The following is a 26,328-nucleotide window of genomic DNA, read 5'->3' as shown; positions in this document are numbered from 1 at the left end:
AAAAAAACGTGAAACGGTAGAATCAATTATAAGTACCAAGTAGTGATTTAACGCAATGAGGCTAGGCTCAAAAAGAGACGGAGTTTATCCATTAGTACTGCCTAATTCAGTTTCGGATAATAGGAGCATTTAGACAGGTGTTAAGAAAATGAGGCTAGACTCAAAAAGAGACGGAGTCTGTTCACTAGAACTGCCCAGTTTGGCTCAGTTCGGGGTAAATGGCGGGGTTTTCTATAGATAGTTCTACAGGTGTTGAAACAATGAGGCTAAACTCAAAAAAAGACGGAATCCTCCATTAACTACCCATTTCGGTTTAGGACAATGGGAAGTTCCACGGGGCATGGGTATTTAAATTAACGAGGCTATCTACTAGGAGTACCTACTCCGTAGTTAGTAGTTCGCTTAATTTAAATGATAGTGGGTATGACGCTAGGCTCAAAAAGAGACGGAGTCTGCCCCGTTCAGTTGAGCCGATGGCGAGTAGGGTTATGAATACATAGAGTTAGTTTCTGAAACTAGAAAAAGTGGCATGTAGGCTGTTTCAAAGCTTCTTATTGGCTATTGACCGGGAAATTACCACCCTCCCAAAAAAGGACCCCTTAGTAAGGATTATGGTATTTTGGTCATACTATTCTTCATCTTTTTATGACGACATTGGCTAAATTGGCTCACTTAAGTCTTTGCACGCTAGTTGTATGTATACTGTGAAAACTTAAAAGTTTAAAATGACCTGAAATTTCAAATACTGCAATATTTGATAAATACACCGGGGTTGGGAGCCCCATCTGTCAAGGAATTAGCAATTTCACACGTTTTATGAAGTCTCGCATGTGTACCTTTTCTTTAGAAGATCTGCCGGTCTGACGGGGTGGATAGAGGCATTGATGCTTCAGCTTGATGAAAATTCCGTGTCAGATTGAGGCAAGATTTTCACGGTGTGACATTAACTTGGCCGTCATACCGCTGCCCGGCGTCCGAACAGAAATAGGTAATATTCACCATGAAACATGTCACCTGGTACTGGAGCTGTCCCTTCCAGTGGACTAGGACTACTGGGGAAATATCTACTGCTGATTGACAGTCTTGAATTCGAAGCATGGTTATAGTAATCTCGTAAACATAAAAGGAGGCCAGCTCCTCCCAACTTTTGCTCCTCGTGCATCTCAATCATACAAATCATCTAAATTATCAAGACCAATCAGTAACTCGGCGGTATTTCATAATGCAGCTCATCAGTGTTGTCAGTGCTATGGCCCTTGTGCCTGCAGCGTTCTCGTACTCGGTGGCAGGACGTCTTATCGCTCGCGATGACGATCGAGGCAATGAGACTGTTTCTGGACTCGGAAGTCGAAAGCAGGCAGTTTTGGATGTCGGTGGAACCACGCGCGATCTCGCTATAGCCATGCTGGAGACGTCAGTCGATTCCCATATTCTGTGCATGTATAGAGCACCCAACTGACAATTGGCAGGAAAACAATGACTACCGATTATACTTATGGTAAGCTTAAATGATGTCCCTAAAATGGGTAATAATGCTAACATTTGTGTCTTTTAGGTGACGGGAAGACAGGCGATGGTACCAACTTTGGCATCTTCAAGCAAAATTGGTACATGCTGCGTACTTCTGCGTCGGAATTCCTCGGCGAGACTGTTGGCCAGGTTGATGACGGCGCTATTCTCAAGTAATTTGTCCCTAAACCTATGATCCTACATCTATGGTAGCTAACACCTAAGCGTTAGTTCCGACCTGGGCAAGGACGTGCAAGCCCGTCATGATGGCGAGGAGCATTATGGCTATGATGTTTGGTTTTCCGGCCATCGCGATGGACAGTCAGGTGTTGAGGACCCGGACACAGCGGACATTACTGGTGAGTGTGGCATATGAAAACCTGGTCCAAGAATCGCTCAGCTCACATAATAAACAGGCTACAAGGATGCTGTGGCATGGATTCAAGAGCAGATCGAGAGTGATACTAAGTTTCAGACTGATGATACTCGTTTCTGGGTTGACGTCCAAGCTATATAGGAATCCTAATCTGCCGCACTCGATAAAATTCTTAGGGTTGCCGTTCTATGATCACCTAGAATGGTGTGTATCAATTGATGGTACGTACAGGGCAAGGAAGCTAGGGGTCACATATCATATCACTGAAATCACATTCCTGATACTTTGTTTTTGGATTATCTTAGTTACCAATCTACACTCCTTTATCAATGAGTAACTAATGTAAAACATTGCAAGAGTTCTCTTGTTGTGCATGATACATATGTATAAGGGCCTATAGAACACCCACACATGTAGATAACAAGGCCTTCATCTATACAGCGGTTGTTCCATGAAAAAATATGATCCCTGTTTCATGTTACGAGCAGTGATTTTTTGGAGTGATTTTGTACATGTTGTCGACATTTCGGCCTTAGGCAACCTGCGGTAACGTGGAAGCGAACGAAGGAAACAGTTTTTATTAGCGAACCACACACAAAGCCTGTACTTATCCTTACACACGGTCAATTCAGTCATTTCATCAAGCAAAGCTTTCTCATGCGTTTTAGAGCCTCAAGATCTAACCTGCTTCGTCCAGTTCGACATATGTTAACTGAGTCTAAAGGTCTGTGTGCACTTCATCCAATGTATTTATATTTAATAGAAGATTTATATTGCCTTGTATAAAAGGCCAGCTCCCCCTTCGAGTCTAATATTCGTAAGAGTGAATATTTGAATAAATAAATTGCGCGACGCTATTTCCTAAGTAGGATTGAAATTCCTTAAAGTTTAATATTGTTTTTGAAAAACTTATTTACAGCTTATATGATATTATACTACAATTTGCTGTAAGAACCAGTTCGGGGACAACACATGGTCACCTGGCCGTCCATCCGCTAAGGATTCTTTGGGTCTTTTAATGATTAATATGGAGCAATTAATTTGTAGATTTTTTATTAGGCTCAAGCGACATAACAACACTTCTTATTATCCTGCAAAATATACATGGTGGGCGTTGCCGTTTTCATACGTACACGGAATTCAAGTTGTGATGAGATTACACCTCAAAGTCAATCATCCTAGTAAAAGAAGTGTTTTATGTTTTATCGAGTTAATTGAACAAGAAAGTTTTAGTAGCCTTCAATTGACGAATTATGCGTCGTCACCCTTTAATCCCACTACGTTGTTGTCCATATCGACTGCAATTCTGGTGGGTTTCGTCGACTCCTTAACCGGGTTACGGGCCTCGAAAATAACATCAAGTTCCTCGAGCTAGTGTCTTGTTAGCAAATATGATTTTGAATTTAAAAGCCGAACGAAAAATAAAAGAAAGCATAGAATGACATACTGTTCGGTTTTTGGTCTCCGGGAGCAAAAAATACATAATGACGGTTTGGATTGCATCCCAAACAACAAAAATGATGTAAGTTTTCCAACCAATCTTGGCCAAGGCGATCGGCCATGCGAACTGATTAAGCAAGCCGGAAGCGTTAACAGCTAGGGAGGAAAATGCCATACCCTTCGCACGCATTTCGTAGGACAGAATTTCGACAGGGTACAAGGCTTGAAGTGGCGTCAGGCTGAAAGAAAAAACACCGCCAAATATGAAAATGAAGGCAAGTGTAGCATTAGAAGCGGCCGAGTTGATATTGCCTTGTGAATCGGTAACTTGGCTTGAGGCTGTAAGGACTCCGATCCAAACAAGAGAGCAGCTGGCCATTCCATAAAGCATCATCGGACGTCGACCAATTTTGTCAACACACCCAGCACCGATGAGAGACCAGAAGAATTGGAAGCAGGAATAGCCCAAGTTGATGTTGGCTTGAGTTACAGAGGAAGTAAAGCCAGCACCCTTGAGGGCCGGAACTAAGAAATATGTCAAGACGCCATTTCCGGCCCACTGTGCGAAAATAGCGAAGACGCAGTTGCATGCAAGACGATAAAAGTTGGCTCGGCTATTGAAAAGAGTACTGTAGTCCCAAAATTTCTTGTCCTGTGGCATTTGTCAGAAACAATACAGAAATAAAAATGACCGAGGTGGATTTACCGATCCAGACATATTTAAATGAGCTTCATACTCGGAGACCTGTAGCTTGGCCCATACTGATTCGGGATTCCCTAGACCATGCCATTTTGTCAAAACGGAGGCCGCCTTCTCTTGCTTCCCATTAACATAGAGCCATCGAGGCGATTCGGGGATCATCCAGCATGTACACATGATACCACCGGAGAAGACCATCTGGAGCCAGACGGGGATCTGCCAGGACTCATTGGTAGTAAGAGAGATGCCGCCGCGCACAGAACTAGAGGCAAGAATCGAGCCAATAAACCAAAATGAATTGCAGTAACCTGTGACCATTCCGCGAAAAGAAGGGTGAATAGTCTCGGCGACATAAATAGGACCTGCGGCGGAGGCTATGGATACACCGAAGCCAAGTACGAAACGGCCACCCATGAATTGACCAGCAGTTGGGTTAAAGATCGTGAGGCCGCACACGATGGTGCCCACAACAATCAAGAAGCTTCCCAAAAACATGCCAACACGGCGACCCCATGTGTCAATGGCGGGCCCAACGAACGGAAGAGCACAAACGCCTCCAATCTGGTACATGGCAGATACCAGGCCAGCCCAGATTCCCGAATCGGAGCCATGGAAGTAGTCTAGGAAGATATCGTTTGCAAGAAGACCATTGAAAAGCGCACCATCAAATCCATTCATGGTCTGGCAGCAAAATCCTACCATCAAACAGAGAATGAGTAACAAGTTGGTTGGGTGTGTAAGCTGAGGGGGTTCCAGTATCGCTGCTTCATTGTAGCTTTCACTACCAACCACAGTCTGGATGGCTACGCTCTCCTGGGATGGAAACAGTTTCTCAGTAAAAGATGGCTTGCTTTCTGATCATCACACTACTCACCACTTGCTGAGTGCCGGAGGGACACTGGCCTTCCCCGGATTTCTCGTTCTCGTTCGCTGCCATCGTACAATGTAGTACGGCGTACGTGTTTCAAAGACTTTCGCGAGCTGCGTTTTCCAAGGAATGTAGGGAAGTGTCTCGACGGCATGTTTGATGGGATTATACTAATACATCATGTGGAGTACTTAACACTATACCCAAAACAACACGGCAGCGAGCCTGATCCTTGTTGAATTTGACGAATATTCGTATGGTGAGGAGATTCGGGGAAAAAGTGTTAGGCCGAAAACGACACGGAGCTGTCAGCCATGTGCGTTCTGGATTTGTACTAGTGTGGCGATTTGTGGATGGTTCCCCAGACTCTTCTCTCCAGAAAGTCCCCGCATAATGGTGGTTTCCGAAACTGTCACGGCGTAGTTTGGGGTTTCACGCGACGTGGGGCTCGGCCATGGAATATTATACGGGTGCGAATACGCGAAGGAATCGGCAATCCGTGTGCGATCATTTGAAGGATGCCGAGGAAAGCCAAGAGCGGGTGAAAATATTTTCTTTCACCAATTTCCACTGACCCTCGAAATGCTAGAGTTCAAAGTTGGCTTTTCTCATAAGTACATGTAGTAAGTAATTACTTAACTCTTGTCAAACGTGCGATAATGATAGATACTATCATGGCTAAAGGCACTATATTATATGTAAAGGTCATCAATACCGATCGGCAACGTCGCGGCAACGTTGACAGGCTTGGTAACGGCCATACAACCTGATGTAATTAGAAAACGGTATTACTACCGTTACATTATTGATATGTTACCAATTTATGAACTGTATCCGTGTTTTGATACGTAATATAAACCCGAAACGTATCTAATTTCGATACGTTACCAATTTTTGCAACGTATCGAAATCTTGATACATTTTGAACTTTGCAACCATCCTGCAACCATATAATTTATACGAAAACCCAATGAAAATCAATTTTAATTCAATTTGCAACGTATCAGGAAATATAGACGTATCAGATTTCTACAACTTGCAAGCAGTTTGCAACCATTTCACACTTTACAATGTCACCACATTGCCAATATGTCGTTAGAAAGTTGGATAGATAGTGACATTTGCAACGGTAAGGCTTGTCTAGTCTTCTTGATACGTAGCAAACCCACATAACGTCGCCACAACGTTGCTGAGCGGTATCCGTGTTCCTACATTTTCCGGTATTGATTATAAAATTATTCTCATATTATATAGCTTCCTGTGAGGAAGTGTTTTAGAGGGCAAGCAAATGGATTCTCTGATGCAAAGCTATAGGTAACTATAGAACTAAACTAGTTCTTAACTGCTTGTGCGAAGATAAGTTCCTCCCCTGTGGTTCCATGGTTCAATTTAGGGTTGTTGCCCTTGTTCCCTTATAAGGACTGGTGTAGCCCCTAGGTCCGAGCAGTATATGCCGGTCCTGGCTCTGGTGATGCGCCGGTTCTCACACTTCCTTTTCTTACATGTAGTAATATTTATTATGATATTTACTTAGTTTTTATTATAAGATATTATATTAATAATAGATCTACTATTTAATTTTAATTTTAAAATTTTAGGGTCGTTGTCCTGTGTATTGTTGTGGGAGTATTTGTACTACGTAGGTAGGGGAAATTAATATCTTTTCCGTTTGTGACGAACTATAAACTATGATTGTATATCATCACCCTTATAGAATTCAACTTCTTTAGGTAAATCTGTTGTATAAAACATCTCTGACATTTTTTTAGTTTAGGTTATGTATAAAGATTGAGTCTTGTAATTTTGCTGTATAATAACAAGTTCCAACGAAGACGAAATCTTCTTAATATTTGCATATGTCCTGAAGCGAAAATAAAAATCGCTATAAGAAATAAACCGCAAATAGAGAGAAAATAAGATAAGGGAAATAGAGAAATAGATGGAAAGAGAGGGTATTCGTCCCAGTGAGTTTTCAGGTATCTTTGGGTCTCTTCCTTTCATGGCCAGCCCTAGATTGCCGCGATATGTTCGGTGACCAAACAAGTGTAGTCATCAGTACCATAGTAGACAGTGTAGTCATCATTCGGAGACTTTCCGGAACTTTTTAGAGTGTCTCCAAATTGCCAGAAGGTATCCGCACCGATACCTTTAGTACCGACCGCTGTTTTCTGCCATTCTCCTTCAACGCTACATTTGTCTGATTTCACGCCATACTCCTCAAAAAGACAGGGTTTTCCTGCTGCTGCACATGCATCGCCATGCGCAGTGACCCAGGGACTACCGAAAGAGTCAGAAGTACCCCCTTGGTAAAGAAGTTAGCAGTGGGTAATATGTAGTCAGGGAAAGAGTGCCCACAGTTGGAAGGATAAAGATGGAATGTGCCAAAGTCGATGGTATCAACCTCTAGGTTCAAGGTAAAGTTAGAGCCCTCGGAATAGCCGTAAGGATAGCTTCCATCGGAGTTGATATCCAAGCCGAACCCCTCTGTAAAAGACGTCAGTAACTTAACTGGAATTGAAAATGAGCAGGGGTCCCAAACCATCTCCAATGGCCACCAGATGCGTCGAGTCTATTGATTTGATGAAGGCACTGGTAGACGCAACCCAGTCATGGATTACTGAGACATTGCAACTGCTGCAACGAGGCTCATTGGCAAGTTCCCAAGCAAATATTGCCGGCGAATCGATGTATCTCGAGATGACGGTCTTGATATAATTCTGATAGGCTGCTTGGCTTTCATCGTCGGTATACCAAGAAGTAAGGCTACCACCAAACGCGTTAACATAGGCTGCCATTCCACCATAATCTGACCAATAGTTTACAAAGTTGATGATCAACTTGATGTTGTGGCTCTCGGCGGAAGAAACGACGTAGTCTAGACGCTCCAAACCGTCCGCGCCAGTATTGACCGTCGCTTTCCCATCCGCGAGAAGTTGAAAATACACGGAGTTATCAGTAGGAACCGTGTTAACGTCGTTGAAACCCCAGATACGCATGATACGCAGCCCAGAGCTCTCCGCGTCAGCTAGAGCTTGATCGACGTCATCGTTATCGGTTAGAAACGCTAGCCAGTAAGCGTTGCTACCAGCAAAATATCCAGCAGTACCGTCGATAGTGAAATCCAGTCCACTTGTGCCGGGAAAAGTTGTATTACTCCGTTTATATGTGCCTAACGTAATGCTGTCAGCAACCATGCAAGCTCTTTGCACACATTCAATGTTGAATGCTACATACCCGAAGTTGGAATTCCCATGGCGTAAGACGCCACTTGCGAGAAGACGAAACAGGTGGTGGTTAGGATAGTAGTGGTCTTCATGGTTGCTTGAACTATCTCAAATTCTTTTATGTTGGTTTCAGTGCTGGGTGTGTCCAGTTGTGGTGTGTTTATTGCCCTTTTTATATACACACACGCAGTGCACAGCATAGGTGCATTTTAGGAGCTCCTTGACGAATATGGACACGGAATGGCTTTGCGAGCCCAATTTTGATCTCATTTATTTATGTGATACAGCCATCAGTTTAATGCTGATCATGTCTCTTTTTGCTGGTATAGTCGTGAATAAAGATCGGATGGTCGCTTCATATACAGCCCCTTGAGGATTAGGGCTACACTGTGAGGGATTACTAGGGCTTATTGGCGACAACGGTAATGCGGATCATAGCCCTTTTTGGCACGGAATACGCGGAATAATGTTCGCGCATTTGCCTAAGCGTCAAAACACTACCCCATATTTGTGGGGTGTACGGAGTACTAAGGTCGGTACTATTATAACCTAAACCTTATGATACGACTATACAAATCCCGACACATTCAAGAAGAAAGCCCCACCTATGAAGAATGCGTAATTATCGTTAAAATTGGCTATAAAGCATCGTAATATACATTAAAAGACATCTAAAATAGGTCTTTCCCATAGCATGCTGGACGTGTTATGCGCCTTCCCCTGTAGGGTCCAAGGGACAAATCATCTCGTTTTCAGAGTTGATATTGGGGATTTCTGGCCACATTTCGTTGGGGGTAGGTAGATTCAGATACTGCCACATGCAATAGGACCAATAATCTTCGAAGGAGTTAGCACTCTGGTCGAACACCATGTCTTGACTCATTTGCTGATAGTTCTCTGAAGCGTTCACCACTGAGAAATCTTGTGAGCCGAGCCCCGCAAAGTTGTCATTAGTTGGACCCATCGGGGGACAACGCAAACTTGCTTCGAGAAGGCGAGAAACAACCTCGCAAGAACGTGCTGCAGTGAGTCCGTAGGGCCGCATGCGATCAAGAGTTACTAAGGCTGTTTCAACCTGCGTCTTGCAACCATCGAAGGAAGTAAAGGAATCGACCTCTGCGGTGCTAGCTGACAAACAAATTAATGGGACCATAGTAGCCTGGAATAATAACCAGACAGCATTCCACCCAACAACTTGGTTCAACCCTGTTGTCAATGAAATGTCTCGGATCAGTATCTCAGCGATTTCGCAGCATTTCCGGATCGCTGTGCAGTCCTCAGTTCGGACAGCCATAAATGGAACCTGTCGCATCGCGAAGCTTAAGAGGGAGGGTCGATAAAGTAAGATACGTTGATTGTAATATCGCCAGCGCATGACAGTTCGCACCGTGTACAACGACTCGGGATAGGGCTCGTAGTCTTTTAGGATCGGAGGTAGATTCTCCCACCATTGAAGTAGTTGGGAGTCCATATCAAACATATCCGCATACGGCAAGGTTGGGAGAGCCGCGAGAGAATCCTGTATTTTTGAGGCAATCTTCACGAATCGGATGTTTTCTATTAATGGAAGAATATCCAAGTAATTTTCCTACGAGTAGCGGTTAAAGAAAGAGAAATAATTGCTGGTAGTATTCAGAAATGGAGTCAGGGGGCGTACCTTCTCGAGCTGGCGAGGTATATTAACTGTAGTGCTTGGGCCAAAACAATCAATGCTTACCCGGCCAAGAGTCTCATGGCCCCAGATCTCTAGACAGGAAAGTGACCACCAGATGCGACGTTTATGTTCCTGGTGGGCGGTCCATGCAGGATCTGGCATATACTTGTGTGGTTCACGGTGTAGGCCCAACGTAACCGCCATTCGTAGAGCAGCACCCATCAAGGAATATCCAAGATTCGGCTGACTGATATAGTGACAGTACCAACCACCTATGAGTGCCAGGGCCTGCACAACTTCTAGGCTTGGGTTCCCCAGCGAACTCAGGTTCAAATGACTCATTGAACGGTCAAAAAATGGCCGGTGGGTATGAACGTCGGCACCTGCGATTGCGATCGTGCCCAGGGCGAGAACAATGTTGAGCAATGCTAGCCATTTATCGTCCTTCCGCAGACCAGTGGAGTGACTCGCACGGAATTCTCTTTCATCCAAAAGCGGCGAAAACGGTTGGAAATTGACGAAATATGCGTCCAGAATTTGTGTTTCCGCAGCTGGTAAGAAATGTTGGGATGGTGATGAGTGGGATAATGAACTGCTTTTTCCCTTGTGCACGGGGAGGGGAAAGTCTGACTCAAACTCTGGGTGTAGCCACGCAATGACTTTCAATGCGGCCTGTATCGATGAGACACCCAAGTAGGAGGTGGTATGCAGAGCCGAAAGGGAAAGTGCATTAACGTCGTCTGATATATGCTCGATCGAATCCGAGTTGCTTGTAAAATCATGTTCATCCAATTCATAGTCTGGCATCGAATGCAGAGACTCTAGACCGGTCTCTTCCTGCGAAAGCGTCGAGTCATGAGTGTCTACGGACGGGGCCGCAGCGTGTATATCTTGATTAGAATTTTGGGGTTCAACTGAGGTAAGCAAATCCAACAGCTGCTCTCGTGATAAATGAACGAGGTCCTCTGGGACAGTGCCTGGAAAGAGCGTTTCCAGTGTACGTCGATAGTTGGATGTTGTTGTCGCGGGTTTCTCCAAGCGACTATTTAATTTAGTCTTTTTTCTTCTTCATTTGTCGTTATTTCTTACATTTGGGATGACGCGCGTGCCGGGTAGAGACACAACTCGGGCGTCTTGTACCATTGACAGGCCTCACAGGGCTTCTCGCCATCGCATTTGATCTTACGGCGACGGCATGATGTGCAGGCATGCGTTGTAGACCTTCGTCGGCTCCGTTTTGCATGTTTGGGATTACATGGGGGCTCGTCGGTACCTCGTGATGACCCAAACGTGAGAAACATGGTTGAAGCTGATAAGACAGTAAGGGATTCAATGCGAAGAGAAAACACCAAAGGAATAACCCTGACTAGCGATCGTCCGCCGAATATTACACAAATTGTCAAATTTAACTACGACAAGCCTTAGGTTCGACAATGAGACGTGCAATTTTCCCCGCAAGCTTGGCGAGGATTAATATCGGACACTAAAATCATAGCTGACGTATTATTAGAGTTTCAAGCTGTTTCGATTTTTTAGTAAATTACGTACTACATTTCAATCTGTATGACTTGGATTTCCTAAATAGACAGTCCACAAGGTCGCTTAGAGGTGCTTGGAAAACCGGTAGCTAGTTAGAGGAGCAACGTCTCTACTCTAGAAGCGCTATGCACCTAGGTGCATGGCTTTCGTAGTGGAACTCCCACGTTGTTCTACTTCCAACCTCGGCAATTGTGATCACTGCGCATAAGGTATTATTGCCTGGTAACTTAATGGTCTGCAATGTATATTCCACTAGTCCTAAATTGGCAAGCGAGCGGATAGCGGATCGGAGTAGGAAATAAAATACCGCTAGATAATTCAATACTAGTGTATTTTTCAAATGCTTTGGTTACCGATCGGCTGCGTATCTTTATCTGCTTCTCCTTAAAAACAAGTCCCAGCCTTGTCTTGTCACAACAGTCCAATGCCGTGGTTTTTCTATTTGACGTACCTGTAATTTCATAATGTCTTTTCCCTTCCAGGTAGTCGAGCACATAGTCCCCGGCCAACACATTAGAGAATACCCGCACAGTACCAAGGGCAAACAAGAGACGCCCCTCCAGCTCGCCATAAAACAGTATATCCCTCTCGACCGCCCTACTCCAGTCCCAGATAACGCAATCACCATCATCGGGTCTCCGGGAAATGGAACCCCGAAGGAAACCTATGAGCCTCTCTGGGAGGACCTATACGGTGAACTGAAGCGCAAAGAGATTCCTCTGCGTGGAATCTGGATAGCCGATATCTCAAACCAAGGAGCAAGCGGAGTTCTCAATGAGCATATCCAGGGCGATCAAAGTATCTCTCCCTTCCCCTTCTTTTCCAAATTTCCCAGATTAAGATGCAAGATAAAATTTAAAGAAGCCAGAAAGCTAATAAGGACCAAGCAAACTGGTACGACCACTCCCGGGACCTCCTCCACATGATCAACTATTTTCGCGATGAGATCCCTCGTCCTATAATTGGTGTTGCCCATAGCATGGGTTGTGCCCAGCTGTAAGCGTCCTCTTCCACCTCTAAACTATTCGAATCTAATGACAGAGACAGCGTAAATCTTTCTATAATCCATCCACGCCTCCTATCAACTCTTATACTCTTCGATCCTGTCATTATCGAGGCCTCCTTTGGAGGACCCAACCCGGGCTTCCCATCCAGTCGTCGCCGGGATCTCTGGCCCAGTGTCGAACAGGCCAAAGCTTCTTTATCAAACGGCCTAAGTAAATGGGATCCTCGTGCGCGCGAAAGGTACCTTGAATATGGGCTGCGAAAGGTGCCCACTGCTCTTTATGATGCTTCAGACCCCAATGTCGGCCCGCAGGCCGTGACATTAACCACAACAAAACATCAAGAGTCATGGAGCTTTTCTACGCCGAATCTCGAGCCCGAAGCCTTGGATAGATTATTGCTACCCGATTGGCATGCGGAGAAGGAACGGCCATATCTCTATTCCCGACCGGAGTGCTGGTCGGCTTTGAGGAACCTACCATTCCTGAGGTCAAGTGTGTTGTGGGTTTTCGGTGGGAAAAGTTTTCTGTCTTTGCCTGACGCCCAGGAATCAAAGATGCGGCATACGGGGACCGGCGTGGGCGGCAGTGGTGGCGCTCAGGCTGGGATGGTGGAAAAGGCCGTCCTGAAGGATGGATCGCACACGCTTGTTTTTGAGAACGTCGAATGGTGTGCAGAGACTGCGGCTGGATGGGTTCAGAAATGGTTTGATGGGTGGTTGGCGGACGAGAAGTTTTGGACAGAGTATCGGAGTCGACACTCGGATGAGGATATGCTGAGGATGTCCAAGGAGGCGAGCATGGTTGCGAAGATGCCAGTTGGGACGAAGAGAGGAGACTTTCCAAGGGTAAGTTGTGACCATACATATCTTGGATCTTACAAAAAGTCTCATTCTGCGATATGTATTTAAGATGGTGAAGACCTGGGTTATATGGTGGGACGCTGGTGCAATTTTGTATTCGTATTCCAGAGTTCGGTGATGTACATATGTATATAATACTTAGAGATTCTACGGGAAAAATGCAGCAATTTCATCCTTATACAACTCCAAAGTCTGCAACCTCGCCACACTCCCCTTGATAGTTGCAATAAACGGCTTCTCCTTTGAAGCAATGACAACCCTGCTTAGTGGAACCTGAACAGATTCATGACACCGCGAGTTAACCTTCTCAATATAAGGCCGCAACCCATCTATTAGAGCCTCTCGGCCGGTACTCTCAACAAGCTCGACAACAAGTACAGGTCCCAGCTTCCCATTTCCTCCAATAAGCGCATTTTTTATATTTGGATGAGCCAGAATTTCCGGTTCTAGGAGCGAGGCGTGCAACCCATCTCCATGAGAGAAACAGAGATAATCATCGCTCCGACCGATGATCTTCCATAGACCCTTGTTCGTAGGGTGTTCAACCCACAAATCCTTTGTCTCAAACCGGTCAAGGTGTGGATATAATGAGAAGATCTGCTGCATCGCACAATCAGGATCACGGACGAATACAAGCTCATGCAGGTCGCCAATTCGCTTTTCAAAGATTGCTCCCGCGTGTTTCTGAAAGGAAATATAATCCCAGGCATCAGATTTGTCATGGATAATTGTAAAGTAACCGCCGGCTTCAGTGCTGCCGACACAGGGCACCACTTGCACATATGGAACAAGAAGCTTTCCGGACTTGGCAGACAGCGGGGCACCGGCATAGTGGACGTATTTTAGGCCTCGTAAAGCTTGAAGACCAGTCTCTGAGAGGCAGAGACCGTCAATGAGTGCCGGGGGAAGTAGGGCGCCATCCACGTCTCCGCAGCGTAGTACTTCAGCGAGGACGTCTGGAGGATGAGGTCCAGGGGGTCCGATAACTGCTATCATGTGGACGAAGGAGGTCATGGCAATCGACATGAGCATGCCGACAAACTAACTGGGTCAGGGAATGGAATGTATCAGTCTGTGGGGCTAATTGACTTACATGAAGTGACGGCAACGGAGTATACCATCTTTTTTGTGCGTACTGATGGATATGAGTCTCCTCAATGCCGTGGAGAGAGGCAGCTACATCAGCCCCAGCCATCATCTGGTGCGTATATGTGATGGGTTTAGGGTTTCCTATCTCAAAGTTACTTTCCATTTGTGGTAGCTGACTCTATAAGTCATACCCGTTGTTCCTGAGGTGTGAAAGACCAACCAAGGGTCATCCTTTCCTTCAGCCCACGACTTGGGATAATTTACCTGCCCAGCTTCTGTTTCGTTTAAGAACTGGTCCAGAGCCGGTACGGTAATAGTATGAATGTGCGAGGTGCCTTCCAAGACCCCGGCCACAGGCACAGCCATTTCCTCAGGTCTGAGATAAATCGTACAGTTTTTTCTTTCCAAGATCTGCAACTGAGCTTCTGCTGTGACAAGTGGAGATGGAACTACCATCTATGTATACCGGTTACTTTTCACTACATTCTTGATATACGAGAGCCGCTGCTGCTTACCACCTTCTGCACTTTTGCAGCTGCCACAGCCAGAATTGAATATCGTAGATCTTTGGGACCGGCGTAGGCGAAGCACTGAAACAGCTCGGAAGTAGGAAGATTCTGGTTTAACCAGTGGGCAGCATGATTGGCAGCATTGTTTAGTTGCCGGTAAGTAATATCCCGGTAACCCAGGGAAAGGTTGGTGTCGTCTACTGGGACTGATAGCCAAGCGCTATCAGCACTGTTTTTGGCTCGCTGCTCGATCACCGCGGTGAGAATACGTTTGCCATGTTCAATTCCCGGTAATGGGAGGGTGGTAGGTGCCATTTGGTAAATTTTTATAAGAGAGAAATAAAGAGAGAGTACATGTAAATACGTGTGAGTGTCAGATGAAAAAATGGTTTGAAAAATACAAAGCCGAACACTGAGAAGAAAGTGATAAAGTTAGAAACAAAGGAACAGGAATAGTGGCTGGCAGCGCGGTTTATGTAGCAATGAGATCAGGCACGTGATTTTCTTGACATGGTATCATGTGCTTTTTTGCCCCCGATTGGAACAAAAACACCGGACCCTGTTCTGCTTTGCTAGGGTTGTCTGGAATAACCCACCATCTCTCAATGTGGGCCCGTCCCTGCGTCTGGTGTTGGTTTTACACCACATCATAAAACAATCATAATAATCATAATGCGTATTCAAATTAAATTTAAAACTATTACTATTGAGGGATCCTTCGGTGTTGCTTAAACTTAAACATGATCTTCATCAATATCCCTCTCAAACGACCCAAGAGGGATGTGTTTTTGGCTTGTAGATTGTTTTGAACCATGGCCGTACCAGTTTAATGCCGCTTGATTGTGTCCTCCATTATTCATCCGAGATTCTTCGCTATTATCCTTCGCGGTCCCGATCTTCAACCAACCCGGTAACTTGCTGAGAAGCGGGCGAAGACGCATCATGCTCGCGGCGGCCGTATACATGCCGCTCTCAACGATAGTCCAGCTCATGAGTGGTAAATCAGTCTCTAGAAAAAATAGATAAATGGATTTTGATGAGCTATTGTGTTCCCAATACACAAGTTACAACAATGAACAGAACTCACATGTAGGATCCTCCATGGAATGCTTAGCAGAGGTAAAGAAAGATGCAGTCCGGACACACGTTGCAATTAAACCACTATACTGTCGATGAGATCATGACCCACGGAACAATAAAATAGGCCACACAAGGGAAGGACTTGGACGCTGCCTGACAAGAAAACAACCACGATTCCCACGCGTTTGCCCGGCAAAGCATGCATATTCCACACTGTAGGCAATGGCAGTACCATAAGCGCAGCATCACCCACAATATTCAAGATTCCGCTCAGCTTGTAAAAGAGGAATAGTTTAATGTTCAGGACAAGGTTGCTACTTCTGCCATGGAGAAGTGCCGCCAGGGGATCCAAAGCATCGGAAGAATGGCTTTTACCCAGTGTCAGGAGTTGATCAACCCTACCACAAGTTAGGGTGTACCACCGAATCTAGTAGCCGAGGAGCCTATCAAGTCCGGAATATTCAAAGCAGTTGATATCTATATTTCCGCTCTCACATCTGAGTTGGGGTTTCTCGCTGGCCCCGTTAATCATGTTTACAACGCCAAAATGGGCGACCAATCCTTTAACTCCCTCGCCCTGATCTCTTCTCGCTACACTACCACCGCTGTAAAGGTGTTAATAGAGTTGGCCGCTGCACATATATTCTCCCTATGTCAGGCTCTCGACCTGCGCGCCATGAAGTTGCTCGTCCTGCATAGTGTACACACCGAGTTCAACACGTTAGTCAGTACCCTGCACATGTGGAAACAAATCTCAATCTACAGTCGAAAGAACCACCCTTCTCAGCAACTCTCTGGGTCCACCTCTAAAAAGGCCTTGATCAGACCGTGACAATGAAAAGCGAAGAACGGTTTGTTCATATTGGTAAATCAATGCGTGTCACCATCATCGACTACCTCACCACCCCACTAGACCCTTTGGTGCTAGAAGAGATGGAAGCCCTGGTCATGAAGGTTACTCTTCTGCTCCAGGAAGGATGGTACTCCAGTATGAATGTATACTTAGACCACTATGATGCCAGCCCCATACTAGGAACGGCTTTGAAGTCGATATATGAATATGTGCGGAAGACCCTGGGCATTCCCTTTTTGCACACGGCCAGGATTCTAACTCCTATCCCTTACAAAGCCTCTTCGAACTAGTTTAAGGAGGCACCGACTGTGAGTGGATATACTAGTATGTTGTACCGGGCTATTCGACGTGGGGAGCTGGTCCCTATTACATGTATGACCAAAATAATTACAGAGTGTTTTACAGATGAGGAATTGTGTCTTTAGGTTTTCAATTATTTCCCGTTAAGTTCTTATCGTTATGGCTGGGCTTTATCTATATTTTAAAGTTATGTATATCAATGGATGCACTGATGTCATTCGATTACATATGCATGTGTAATAAATATCATCATCAAATGGTTATTATGAAAAGCTATAACAATTTATTTACTATATCAATCGATTCATGAAAAAGAAAATGGAAACCAATGTAGTGAAAGTTTATATACCAGAAATACAGCTAATCTTTAGGATTCAATCCGCGACATACCTATTGATCGAAAGATAATAATTTGGTAGCCGGTGGCGAGCGCCCTATATCAACATTGAGATCAACTGATGACTGACAGACTTTTTCTTCTACATCGCATTATTTCAGAAGAATTTATTTACTGTATTAAGCCTAAAAGTCTCTATAAGTGTAATTGCTTCATATGCCACGAAAAACGTGCCACACTGGAAAATTTTATTAAGAGAAGAGATTCTCAAGTCAGCGATGATGGTCCTATTGTTTCTAATATAATATCTAAAGATTGGAAAAGGCGCCTTTATGGTATCAAGCAGGTCTCATAGACTTTTCTTTAATGAACTGGGAAATATTGAAATTATATCACGGGTTTTAGTATTGATAGCTTGCTGTGCGAGTTTAAAATCTTTTTGAAGAGAATATAGATCTTTTTATAAGGTTAATTGGTTAACTGCTATCACTTTGAAGTGTTCCTGAAGAAATTTTAACTTTTAAAGTAAAATTTCCAGTGGTTTTTACACATCATAATGTCTTTTTTATATGTAACTGTTGTTCACATAGAGCCTTTCCTACTTCAGTCATCAAATTTCTCATTTGAAAGTTCTTGCTAGTAGTATTAGAAATGGAGTCGGGGGGCGTACCTCGTGGAGGATCAGAACCTCGTCCCACTGTCATAAATAACGGCTCAGTGGAAACCCTGCTAGGCTAAATTGGCTGTAGCAAAGCTTCAGAAGTAGTTCACATCCAGACTGTGGTGCCCTACGACACTCACAGTACTGACTTCTCTCACTTCATGTTCATTGTACAGCAGATACTCCCACGGTATTGCTATTTGCTCATTTTGGTGTCTTGTTGGGAGCAGATATTTTCTGGAGATCAAATACCGACGCTTCATGACTATTAGTTAGAGTCTAGATAGATAATAGGTAATTTCGACTCTTGAAAAAATCCATTTCATACCTTCTCACTATGTGAATCCCACCCCATCAAAACTGTTTTCCACGCTCGAGGAGAAATTATGGCTAGCTCAAGGTATATCAATGATATGTATAAAAGGTATGACTACTTTACATATATAAGAGAGTACATCAAGTAACGTACCTACTGAAAGTCATTTGCCGAAGACGCTATCAATGACTATCAATTCTCATGTAATGCACAAACGAAGAAGAGAAAAAAGTTGGGATATACGGTAGAATTTGTGCAATGAAGGATGTCTTTAGACCCGTACAGCAAAAGAATAACCATATATTAAAGGTCGCACCATAGGATTCGCTTCCTGTATGTCCTATGACAATGAAACAAAAAAAGATTGATCCTCTTCGCAAATATGGGCACAGAGCAGACAAAAAGCTGTTCCTCTCGAAAAAATATAGCTATACAAGTTTTTTCTATATATGATCCAATTTCAATGTTCCATTCTGTATTCATTATTGTCCACTATATTGAGGTTTATAGTGTCTGTTCGTGGTAACCTTCCAGAAGTTAACCTGGAATATACCATTTGACATCAATTGATGTATAGCCAAATCGGCATGTAAAACCAGAGATTATATATTCAATGCTCAATTTTTGAAAGATTTTGTACATTTACGTGTCAGATCACTGCAAAAATTAGGAAATATTTAGAAAACCATTTAACTTAATTATCAAGGACCCTGACCGTACGTGTACACTTTTGGCTCTCTATTCGTAGCTATAAGCCGGTGAAGTAGGGGACGATTTTGACGCCAACATTCTATTCATTCGTTCCGATCAGTCTCATGGTTGATATGCTCCTGTCAGTTTCCGTGACTGAGACTAGATATCTGACAATGTACATCATCTGTCCTTCACAATATCATCATCCTTTGATCCGAGAAAATACATGAGGAGGAGAGGCAAGATTAGCCGGGCGGATACTGTTTGTTGTCACAGAAAAATACCACCATTGCAAAGAGAGTTAGACCTCATGGGCGGTAATTTCAGCCATGACCAAATTTAAATTGGTGGCTTGCTGTTAGCCTCCGGTGAATCATAAAAATCTATTTCCGGTCTGTTATTTGCGATGAACACCGGCTAATAATAATATCATGTTATTATAGTTTCTTTGGCTCCCCGCACCTGAGATTTTCAGCTGCATTACCACAACAGGGGTTAGTTCCGCTTAATCCGTTCCTTTTTTGCTTTTGTTTCTTTCATTTTGCCTCTGGTGCATTTCTATTTTTACTACTTTGTTAGGTCCAGTCCTTTTGGAAAGATGAGGAGCCTCACGGAAGTAGACTATTCTAGGAAGTTTGGACCCAGGTCACAGTCGAACGGGTGTCCCGGATCGTTCGGTGGGTGTATACTAAAAATTTAGTGGCCGAGTCAGAGTGTCTGCAATGGCAGAAAAAAATTGACAAAAATTAATCATTTTTGACACTCGCTTAGCTTTTTAGCGTGTATAAGATTTGGATACGTTCGACTTTAGTTGTTAGGTTGTGGGTTTGGGTAGACATATGTGAGACATACGTGAGGTATAAGTAAGACATATACAAAGCGTATACAACAAAAAGCTGGGCGGGTGTCTAGGTTTTTCACCGCTTTTGCCCGCCAAGTCACTAGATTTTAGCGAACACCTACCAATCCATTCAAACTATACGAGGATCTTCGATCGCGAATCGACTGACAAACTAGTCCTAATCCGAATAAGGGCGCTAAGCATATTGCGTTGGAACTAACCTTACGTATAACACGTTTCTAGAACCTACATCCCCCCCGAAGATCCCTGTACGCCTAACAAGCCACGATGCCAGCCACCCTGGCGAAATAAGACTAACCGCTGACGCAAGGTGTCACCTTTTGATGACTATGTTGCATAAAACAACAATGAAGTTTGCGACGAATCCGCTGCGAGAATGCACACATGGCACATTTCGACGCCAGCTCATTGGTGCGCTAAGCACATCTCGAAACATTTCCCAATTTGACTTGAGATTCTGTTGCATAATACGAATAGAAATAATATTCCGTTCCAGTTATATGATCTAAACCCGGTCCAGCATCGTTGCGTCATGCCTTGCTTAAGTAGGTTCCTGGATTCCGCTAGAGCCTCTTGCAAGCATAAAATTGAGCTGAACTAATTCCTGTACGGAGTACAGAGTGTAGTAGTTAGTAGTAGTACTCCATATTTCCTTGCAGTTGTGCTGTGTGGCAATTTTACGCACTAAGCACCTTCGACTTAGGGTTAGGTCTCAGGCATCGGGATGACGCGATTCGGCATTGTTTCCACTATATCAGACGGTGTATAAATGATACAGTACTGTACTAGGCAGGAGCTGTATAAAAAATGGATTTTTTCTTTGTTTTTCGCTTTCCCCACTCTTCGAGATTCTACTTAGAATACAATTCGAAATGTTTCATAATCCTAGCAAATTCTGTCTCATTACCCTGGTCATTGACTGACTCGGATTTTTTCCACATCAAACCTGTCGCTTCAAGGATAGTCATTTAATGTGCGTAATATTAAAGGATATGAAACTCTATTTTTCTAGACCTGTGAAATTGACAGACGGGATTGTGATGTAATTAGTCACTACGCTCATTTCAAGCATGGATCTAAACAATAAGAGCACAGCCAGTGATCAAAATTCTGTACCCAGTGTAAACTCCAATTGACGCTCAAAAAATTATGCAAAGAATAACGAAAGTAGTCTATAGTCTAGAGATCAATGATATATAAATATTCTATTTTTTGTCGTAGCAGATTAAGCCGACCTCGTGGAATAATACGAGGAGCGCTGCGAAGAGGAAAACGACCCTGGTTGTTGATAGTCGTCTTCTTCGTGCTGGTATGGAGAGTAGCTCTCATTCACAGAATGAAAACTGTGCGCAGGCGTAACTTGTATTGCTGGGGCGGACTCGGCCTTTTCATTCTCTTCCTTTCCCACATAATCGGAGAATTGGGGGTCGGGGTCTTCAAAATTCTCGTATATTGAGGCTGTCGCGTTTCTCCGCGCTTCCACTTTCGTAATGGTAAGTGTGCGACCCAGTGTATTGTTACGCTCTGTGGTATTCTTTTGTTGCTCTTCGAGGCGTAGCACCACTTCAATTGCCTTTGCATCTTCGATCACTTTCGGGTGTCTCTTAGCAAAATAGCGGGCATATTTATAGACGGACCAGTAGCAGCTAGCTACGTTAATGAAGGTGAGAACCATTTTGTATGGGGTCTGCGCTCGTTAGTGGATATTTCAGAAGAAAAAAGAAAACGGCCACTGGAATGGAGACCTACATAGTAAAATAGCAACACAGCTAGGCTAACACGTTCGCGCTTCAATCGTAAATGTATCTCGTTAAAAATAAGAACGTTGAGCAGGTACACTGCAATGGTAATGCCGAGCATGAAACCGCTGAAAGCAGGTCGGGCCATGAATGACATCGGTAATATAAACGGTGTGAGAAGGTACAGGAGCGTTTCATAGACCTATTTAAAGACCTTCTGGTTAGTTTCACCACGCCAGCTAGGGAACGAGAAAGAGTCTTAACGAACCTCTTGCCAAACGAAAATCTTGGCACCGAGCTCCCACCACCCTAATTTCCAGCTCTTGATGATGTATTTCATGTTGTAGTACATGCCATTAACGAAGAAAAAGTTCCACCGCATAAACCGTTGTTTGAAGATTGTCATTTCCCCGAACCCGCCTCGGCTGCCACCGCTACTGAAGAAAACAGCAGAGGGTGTCTCGGTTTCCACGAAGACAGATGTGCACATATCAATTCGTCCACCTAGTCGCCGACAGCTGTCACCAAAAAACCAATCTTCAGATACCGTGAAGCCGGGATGATCATGAAATGTCTGTTGTAGGAATTCTCGGTTCCATAGTGAGATAGCTCCATGGGGGAAAGTGGCACTGCCGATCTTCCCCGCCAGAGCGCGCTGTATCCCTGAGATCTTGTATTCGAGATCCTGAGCCTGTTGACAAAAGGTGCCCTTGGAAGAGTTGGGGCCGACACTCTTGATAGTGTAACCGATGCACTTGACACGACCAACGAGCCGGTCACTGACAACAGGGAAGTTTGCAGGAAGAAGGCAGTCATCGTCGATTAGTAAAACGTTTTCGAACTTTTTGGTAGCATAGCAGCCAACGAATTGCGCGATAATCTTAGATCCAACGGGCGACCAAATGTGGTTAACTCCGTAAGGCCGGCATACATCTTCGGTATCATCAAGAGGCGTAGCCGAGTTGCCATTCGCGATCACGTAAATATTTTGAGCCGGAAAAATCTTCAAAGCTGCCTCAAGAGTAGGTCCTATTATGCTCGCCGATTTGTAACAAGGAATCATTAAAGCCGTATTTTCGACACGGTCTCTAAGTTTATTTGCTTCGACATCAATTTCGTCATCCACCGCATTTGGGGCTGGGGGGTCCTTTTCAAAGAGTATGAGCAGAGGAAGATATGCATATCTAGATTCTGGTCAATAAGTGCTCCACTAGAGGTTTTTTTTTTCCCGAGTTGTGATGACTCACAGCGTTGATAGGCCCAAGACAATAGCCCAGCCACCTTCGATAACAAACTTGTTCTTGACGACCCAGTACAACCAGTAGACTGCACCGTTCCATAGTGGAAGACCAACCAAAACGAGATAGATAAAGGCAAGCAAAATGACGTAGACAGTACATTCAAATAGTACTTGAACCCAGTATTTTCGCTGAAGACCTGCCCCGCGAACTTTAGCCTCCTCATATAGGTTGTAGACGCTCGTCCGCCTATTGACAAGCCGTTGACTTAGGCTCCTCTGGGGAATGCCAGTAACTTCTTTCTGGTTCTCGCTATTGCTCTGGATCAAGCTGTCGAAAGATTCAAAAAGCGGTGACGGGGACGGAGATGCGGCCGTGGAACGAGTAAAGTGTACATGTGGCGAGCGTGGCTCTGGGCTCAAGTTTCGACTAACTGATGGTGATGAGGTCGAGGATAATGACTGCCTCTCTGGGATAATGGATGGGATGCTCCTGGATCGCGGCCGATATGTCTGTTGTGGTCTAGAAACACGGCCGTCATTTAGACCATTCAGACTTAACGACCTGTTTAGCGTATTTGCCCTAGCCTCTGCAAATAACGCCCGCGAGACAGGACCAGATTGGGGCAGAGCAGATTCCCATTGACTTGGCTCCCAGTTACGGTGAGCAGCCGCTGTAGCCAAAAGATGACTAGGGACGACAATGTCTTCGACAACCGAGTTACCTCGAGGGCGATGCATCATTTATGCATATGAAAATAAACGAATGTGTGAGGATCAAACGACTGGAATCAAAACAGCCCTCGCAGAATTTAAAAAATAGAATGAATTGCCGAAGGATATGTATATACTGTGTAGAAACGAATGTAATAAAGAGCGCGCTACTCCATAGACTGCATTTCAAACTTTCCTGGGCCTATGTCTCATAATGTATGTACCCAACAGAACGAGGGTTCCGCTGGCGTATATACGTACCAGACCATGCATATGCATGGTTTTTTTAGCCATAGGAAGTAAGAAAGCACACCATTCTAGGCCCCAACGAGCAATGAGCGGCTGAAATGCTACACTACAAACTAGATCCATATGTTGGAAGCCAGCTGCATGGTTGGTGACCGGTGATTTGCAGTACTGGAATAGCAAAAAAACAAAATTACGAGACCACATTGTCCGAGTCAGCGAATCCCTTGTCTCTGACTACAGGAACACGAGGGTTTCCGGAAGTAGAAATCTAGGGTTCCCATAGCCCACCTGGATGGCAACGCACTAAGCCTTAGAATAGTAATATAATTACCCTCCATGGCTGGTTCGGTAAAGACGGGTACCTGGCGAGACGAGTGCCCCCAATACTCCACACTGGTAGTCATTTTGCACCAACGAACAGCTTACATTCGTAGACAACGTGCAAAAGCTCATCACTTTCTTGCTAACCAAAAGTAGAAAAACCCTGGAGCTAGTATTCATGCTAGTACTTAATGCCTGGTCACCAATCTGGAGTGCCCCCGCGGGAAAGAATACGCGAGGCTAATGTAATACTAGGGTATTAGAATACCAATGAAATTTCTAAAAATGCCAGGCTAATCCATGAAATACAAGGGTGCATGCATGAGACAGCCCATGCATATATGTCTCACTTGGGGCGTGAAAATGAATGATTAGTGATTACTTTAGACGAAAATTTTGTACGTCATATAGTGGCCGGTACCCCACGTGGATGACATGAATGATGAGACTTGAGCATCCATTAACAAAGTGTCACCTTTGGCATTGGACTATATGCTGCCGAGAGAGGAAAAGCTGAACTTGTGTCCATCATGTATTCCCTCATGATGGACAAATTGTGGAGGTATATGGCGCTTACTTGGACTGCCGCAACGCTGCTCTCATCTTCTGGTTAGTGAAAGCCCACACTACCCAACATTTGAGTTTGCTTACCTCCTGCTGACATCAAAACTCTTTGGCATGCAGCACTAGCAGATTGCGAGTGCGGGTATTCTGTTAATGCAACAAGTGATGCAGAGCATACGGTATATACTGATGTTATTGAGACCAACTTCCGAACTGTACAGAATCTCTCGCACAATGATGCTTGGGAAATCCAAACTTCGGAATTTCCTTACGATTCCTCGTCAGGTCAATATGGCCGAATTGACGAGTTGCGTAATGTAATCTCGAATCCGCTGGTCGACAATTCTACCTGGAGCGGCTCGGGAACGCTGGGCCCTGATGCTGGAGTACAGCTCTGGACACGGGGTGGAATCCCATCAAACAACCTAGTTCCGATGGGCGAGATTCGCACCAGTCGGTCTGATATGCTGTATGGAAGCATTCGATCTCTGATTAAATTTACCGCCACCAATGGAACATGCGGAGCATTCTTCTGGGTAGGAGTCTCTAACCAAACATCATAACTTTTGCTGAACATAATGCCAAGTACTACAATGATACACAAGAAATTGATAACGAAATTTTATCACGGCAAAATCAAGCAGGAAACAACACTGGGGCAGTCAATCTCATATTGCAGTCACTGGAATCACAAGCTGCTGGATATAATGCGGCCAAAACACCGACTTTTGACACGTATCCACTGCCCTTTGACCCATCCGACGGGTTCCATGAGTACCGCTTTGACTGGACACCAGAGAAAATTTCATTTTATGCTGACGGTAAGTGGCTGCGTGATATGACACAAAATATCCCGGACAATGCTGGTCGCGGGTACTTCAATCACTGGAGCAATGGGAACCCTTTCTGGTCCGGTGGTCCTCCTAATGTCGATGCTAAGATGACGGTTGCCTACTTCCTTGCATATTTCAATTCCTCAAACCCGGCGCGTTCATCGGACTATAAAAGTCGCTGTCCATCCGTGAAAGGGACACAGTCTATCTGTACGATTCCGGAATACAACAGCACACAGCCATTCTTTTTCACCGAGCAAAAGAACATGACCAATAACCAGACTAATACTTCTGGGGACGCTTCCTCTGATGATTCGGGAGGCGTTATTGTAGGACCACTTCCTCAATTTATGATGGTATTTGTCCTTTTAGCTAGTTTGTGTGCTGTTATATAGTGAAATTTCTAGTGGTCTTGCAATGTTACACATCATGATGTCCTTTCTTATGTCCAACTGCAAATCTTTCCTACTTTAGTCGTCAAAGTTCTCATTTGAGTATTCGCTACTCCCTCTCCATTTCCAACAGTAGTGCCGGTTGATTTTGCTATGCACTTCATACACACATTATATGTAGACTCAAGACTAGATTAAAAAGTGACGATTTCCTCATTGATATTAACAGTTTAATGCTTTTAACAACCTCCGAAATAATAGCCTAGATCAAAATCAAACAACAGCGCCGAAGTATGCATTCATGCTCGAAGCAAAAACGAAAAGAACAAAAAGACAAAAGAAAAATACTAAAAACAAAAAATAGAGCCCTGAAAATAGACATGCTTTGAATAGAAGATATTG

The 26,328-nt window shown here is 44.3% G+C and overlaps 9 protein-coding genes across 9 annotated transcripts; 4 read left to right on the top strand and 5 right to left on the bottom strand.

Annotated features, from left to right (window-relative positions):
- Positions 1–1,222: 1,222 nt before the first annotated feature.
- Positions 1,223–2,026, top strand: TRUGW13939_08114 (uncharacterized protein; the record flags this gene model as incomplete). The annotated part of the gene is made up of 5 exons (XM_035491250.1): positions 1,223–1,413; positions 1,470–1,498; positions 1,556–1,682; positions 1,741–1,868; positions 1,926–2,026. The coding sequence occupies 5 exons, from the start codon at positions 1,223–1,225 to the stop codon at positions 2,024–2,026; spliced, it is 576 nt and encodes a 191-aa protein (XP_035347143.1).
- Positions 2,027–3,136: 1,110 nt separating this feature from the next.
- TRUGW13939_08113 (uncharacterized protein) lies at positions 3,137–4,962 on the bottom strand (the record flags this gene model as incomplete). The annotated part of the gene is made up of 4 exons (XM_035491249.1): positions 3,137–3,256; positions 3,333–3,977; positions 4,032–4,838; positions 4,900–4,962. 4 exons carry the CDS (start codon positions 4,960–4,962, stop codon positions 3,137–3,139), a joined length of 1,635 nt encoding a protein of 544 aa, XP_035347142.1.
- A 1,940-nt stretch (positions 4,963–6,902) lies between these two features.
- TRUGW13939_08112 (uncharacterized protein) lies at positions 6,903–8,209 on the bottom strand (the record flags this gene model as incomplete). The annotated part of the gene is made up of 4 exons (XM_035491248.1): positions 6,903–7,195; positions 7,249–7,377; positions 7,433–8,062; positions 8,128–8,209. The coding sequence occupies 4 exons, from the start codon at positions 8,207–8,209 to the stop codon at positions 6,903–6,905; spliced, it is 1,134 nt and encodes a 377-aa protein (XP_035347141.1).
- A 614-nt stretch (positions 8,210–8,823) lies between these two features.
- On the bottom strand, positions 8,824–11,072 carry TRUGW13939_08111 (uncharacterized protein; the record flags this gene model as incomplete). Its single annotated transcript, XM_035491247.1, has 4 exons — positions 8,824–9,705; positions 9,775–9,783; positions 9,835–10,813; positions 10,861–11,072. The coding sequence occupies 4 exons, from the start codon at positions 11,070–11,072 to the stop codon at positions 8,824–8,826; spliced, it is 2,082 nt and encodes a 693-aa protein (XP_035347140.1).
- Positions 11,073–11,774: 702 nt separating this feature from the next.
- Positions 11,775–13,162, top strand: TRUGW13939_08110 (uncharacterized protein; the record flags this gene model as incomplete). The annotated part of the gene is made up of 3 exons (XM_035491246.1): positions 11,775–12,108; positions 12,198–12,306; positions 12,358–13,162. Coding segments are annotated over 3 exons (1,248 nt in total), but the record flags the coding sequence as incomplete, so codon positions are not given.
- Positions 13,163–13,324: 162 nt separating this feature from the next.
- TRUGW13939_08109 (uncharacterized protein) lies at positions 13,325–15,090 on the bottom strand (the record flags this gene model as incomplete). The annotated part of the gene is made up of 4 exons (XM_035491245.1): positions 13,325–14,218; positions 14,271–14,407; positions 14,458–14,722; positions 14,782–15,090. 4 exons carry the CDS (start codon positions 15,088–15,090, stop codon positions 13,325–13,327), a joined length of 1,605 nt encoding a protein of 534 aa, XP_035347138.1.
- A 1,312-nt stretch (positions 15,091–16,402) lies between these two features.
- Positions 16,403–16,998, top strand: TRUGW13939_08108 (uncharacterized protein; the record flags this gene model as incomplete). Its single annotated transcript, XM_035491244.1, has 2 exons — positions 16,403–16,575; positions 16,698–16,998. The coding sequence occupies 2 exons, from the start codon at positions 16,403–16,405 to the stop codon at positions 16,996–16,998; spliced, it is 474 nt and encodes a 157-aa protein (XP_035347137.1).
- A 4,104-nt stretch (positions 16,999–21,102) lies between these two features.
- TRUGW13939_08107 (uncharacterized protein) lies at positions 21,103–23,597 on the bottom strand (the record flags this gene model as incomplete). Its single annotated transcript, XM_035491243.1, has 4 exons — positions 21,103–21,564; positions 21,627–21,818; positions 21,885–22,800; positions 22,864–23,597. The coding sequence occupies 4 exons, from the start codon at positions 23,595–23,597 to the stop codon at positions 21,103–21,105; spliced, it is 2,304 nt and encodes a 767-aa protein (XP_035347136.1).
- A 1,070-nt stretch (positions 23,598–24,667) lies between these two features.
- Positions 24,668–26,119, top strand: TRUGW13939_08106 (uncharacterized protein; the record flags this gene model as incomplete). Its single annotated transcript, XM_035491242.1, has 4 exons — positions 24,668–24,746; positions 24,822–25,237; positions 25,288–25,890; positions 26,108–26,119. 4 exons carry the CDS (start codon positions 24,668–24,670, stop codon positions 26,117–26,119), a joined length of 1,110 nt encoding a protein of 369 aa, XP_035347135.1.
- Between the last annotated feature and the right edge of the window lie 209 nt (positions 26,120–26,328).

Source organism: Talaromyces rugulosus, chromosome IV (genome assembly GCF_013368755.1).
Source record: "Talaromyces rugulosus chromosome IV, complete sequence".
In the NCBI taxonomy this organism is placed as follows: domain Eukaryota; kingdom Fungi; phylum Ascomycota; class Eurotiomycetes; order Eurotiales; family Trichocomaceae; genus Talaromyces; species Talaromyces rugulosus.
Note: the sequence above shows the minus strand (reverse complement) of the source record. Positions and strands in the feature narration are given on the sequence as shown.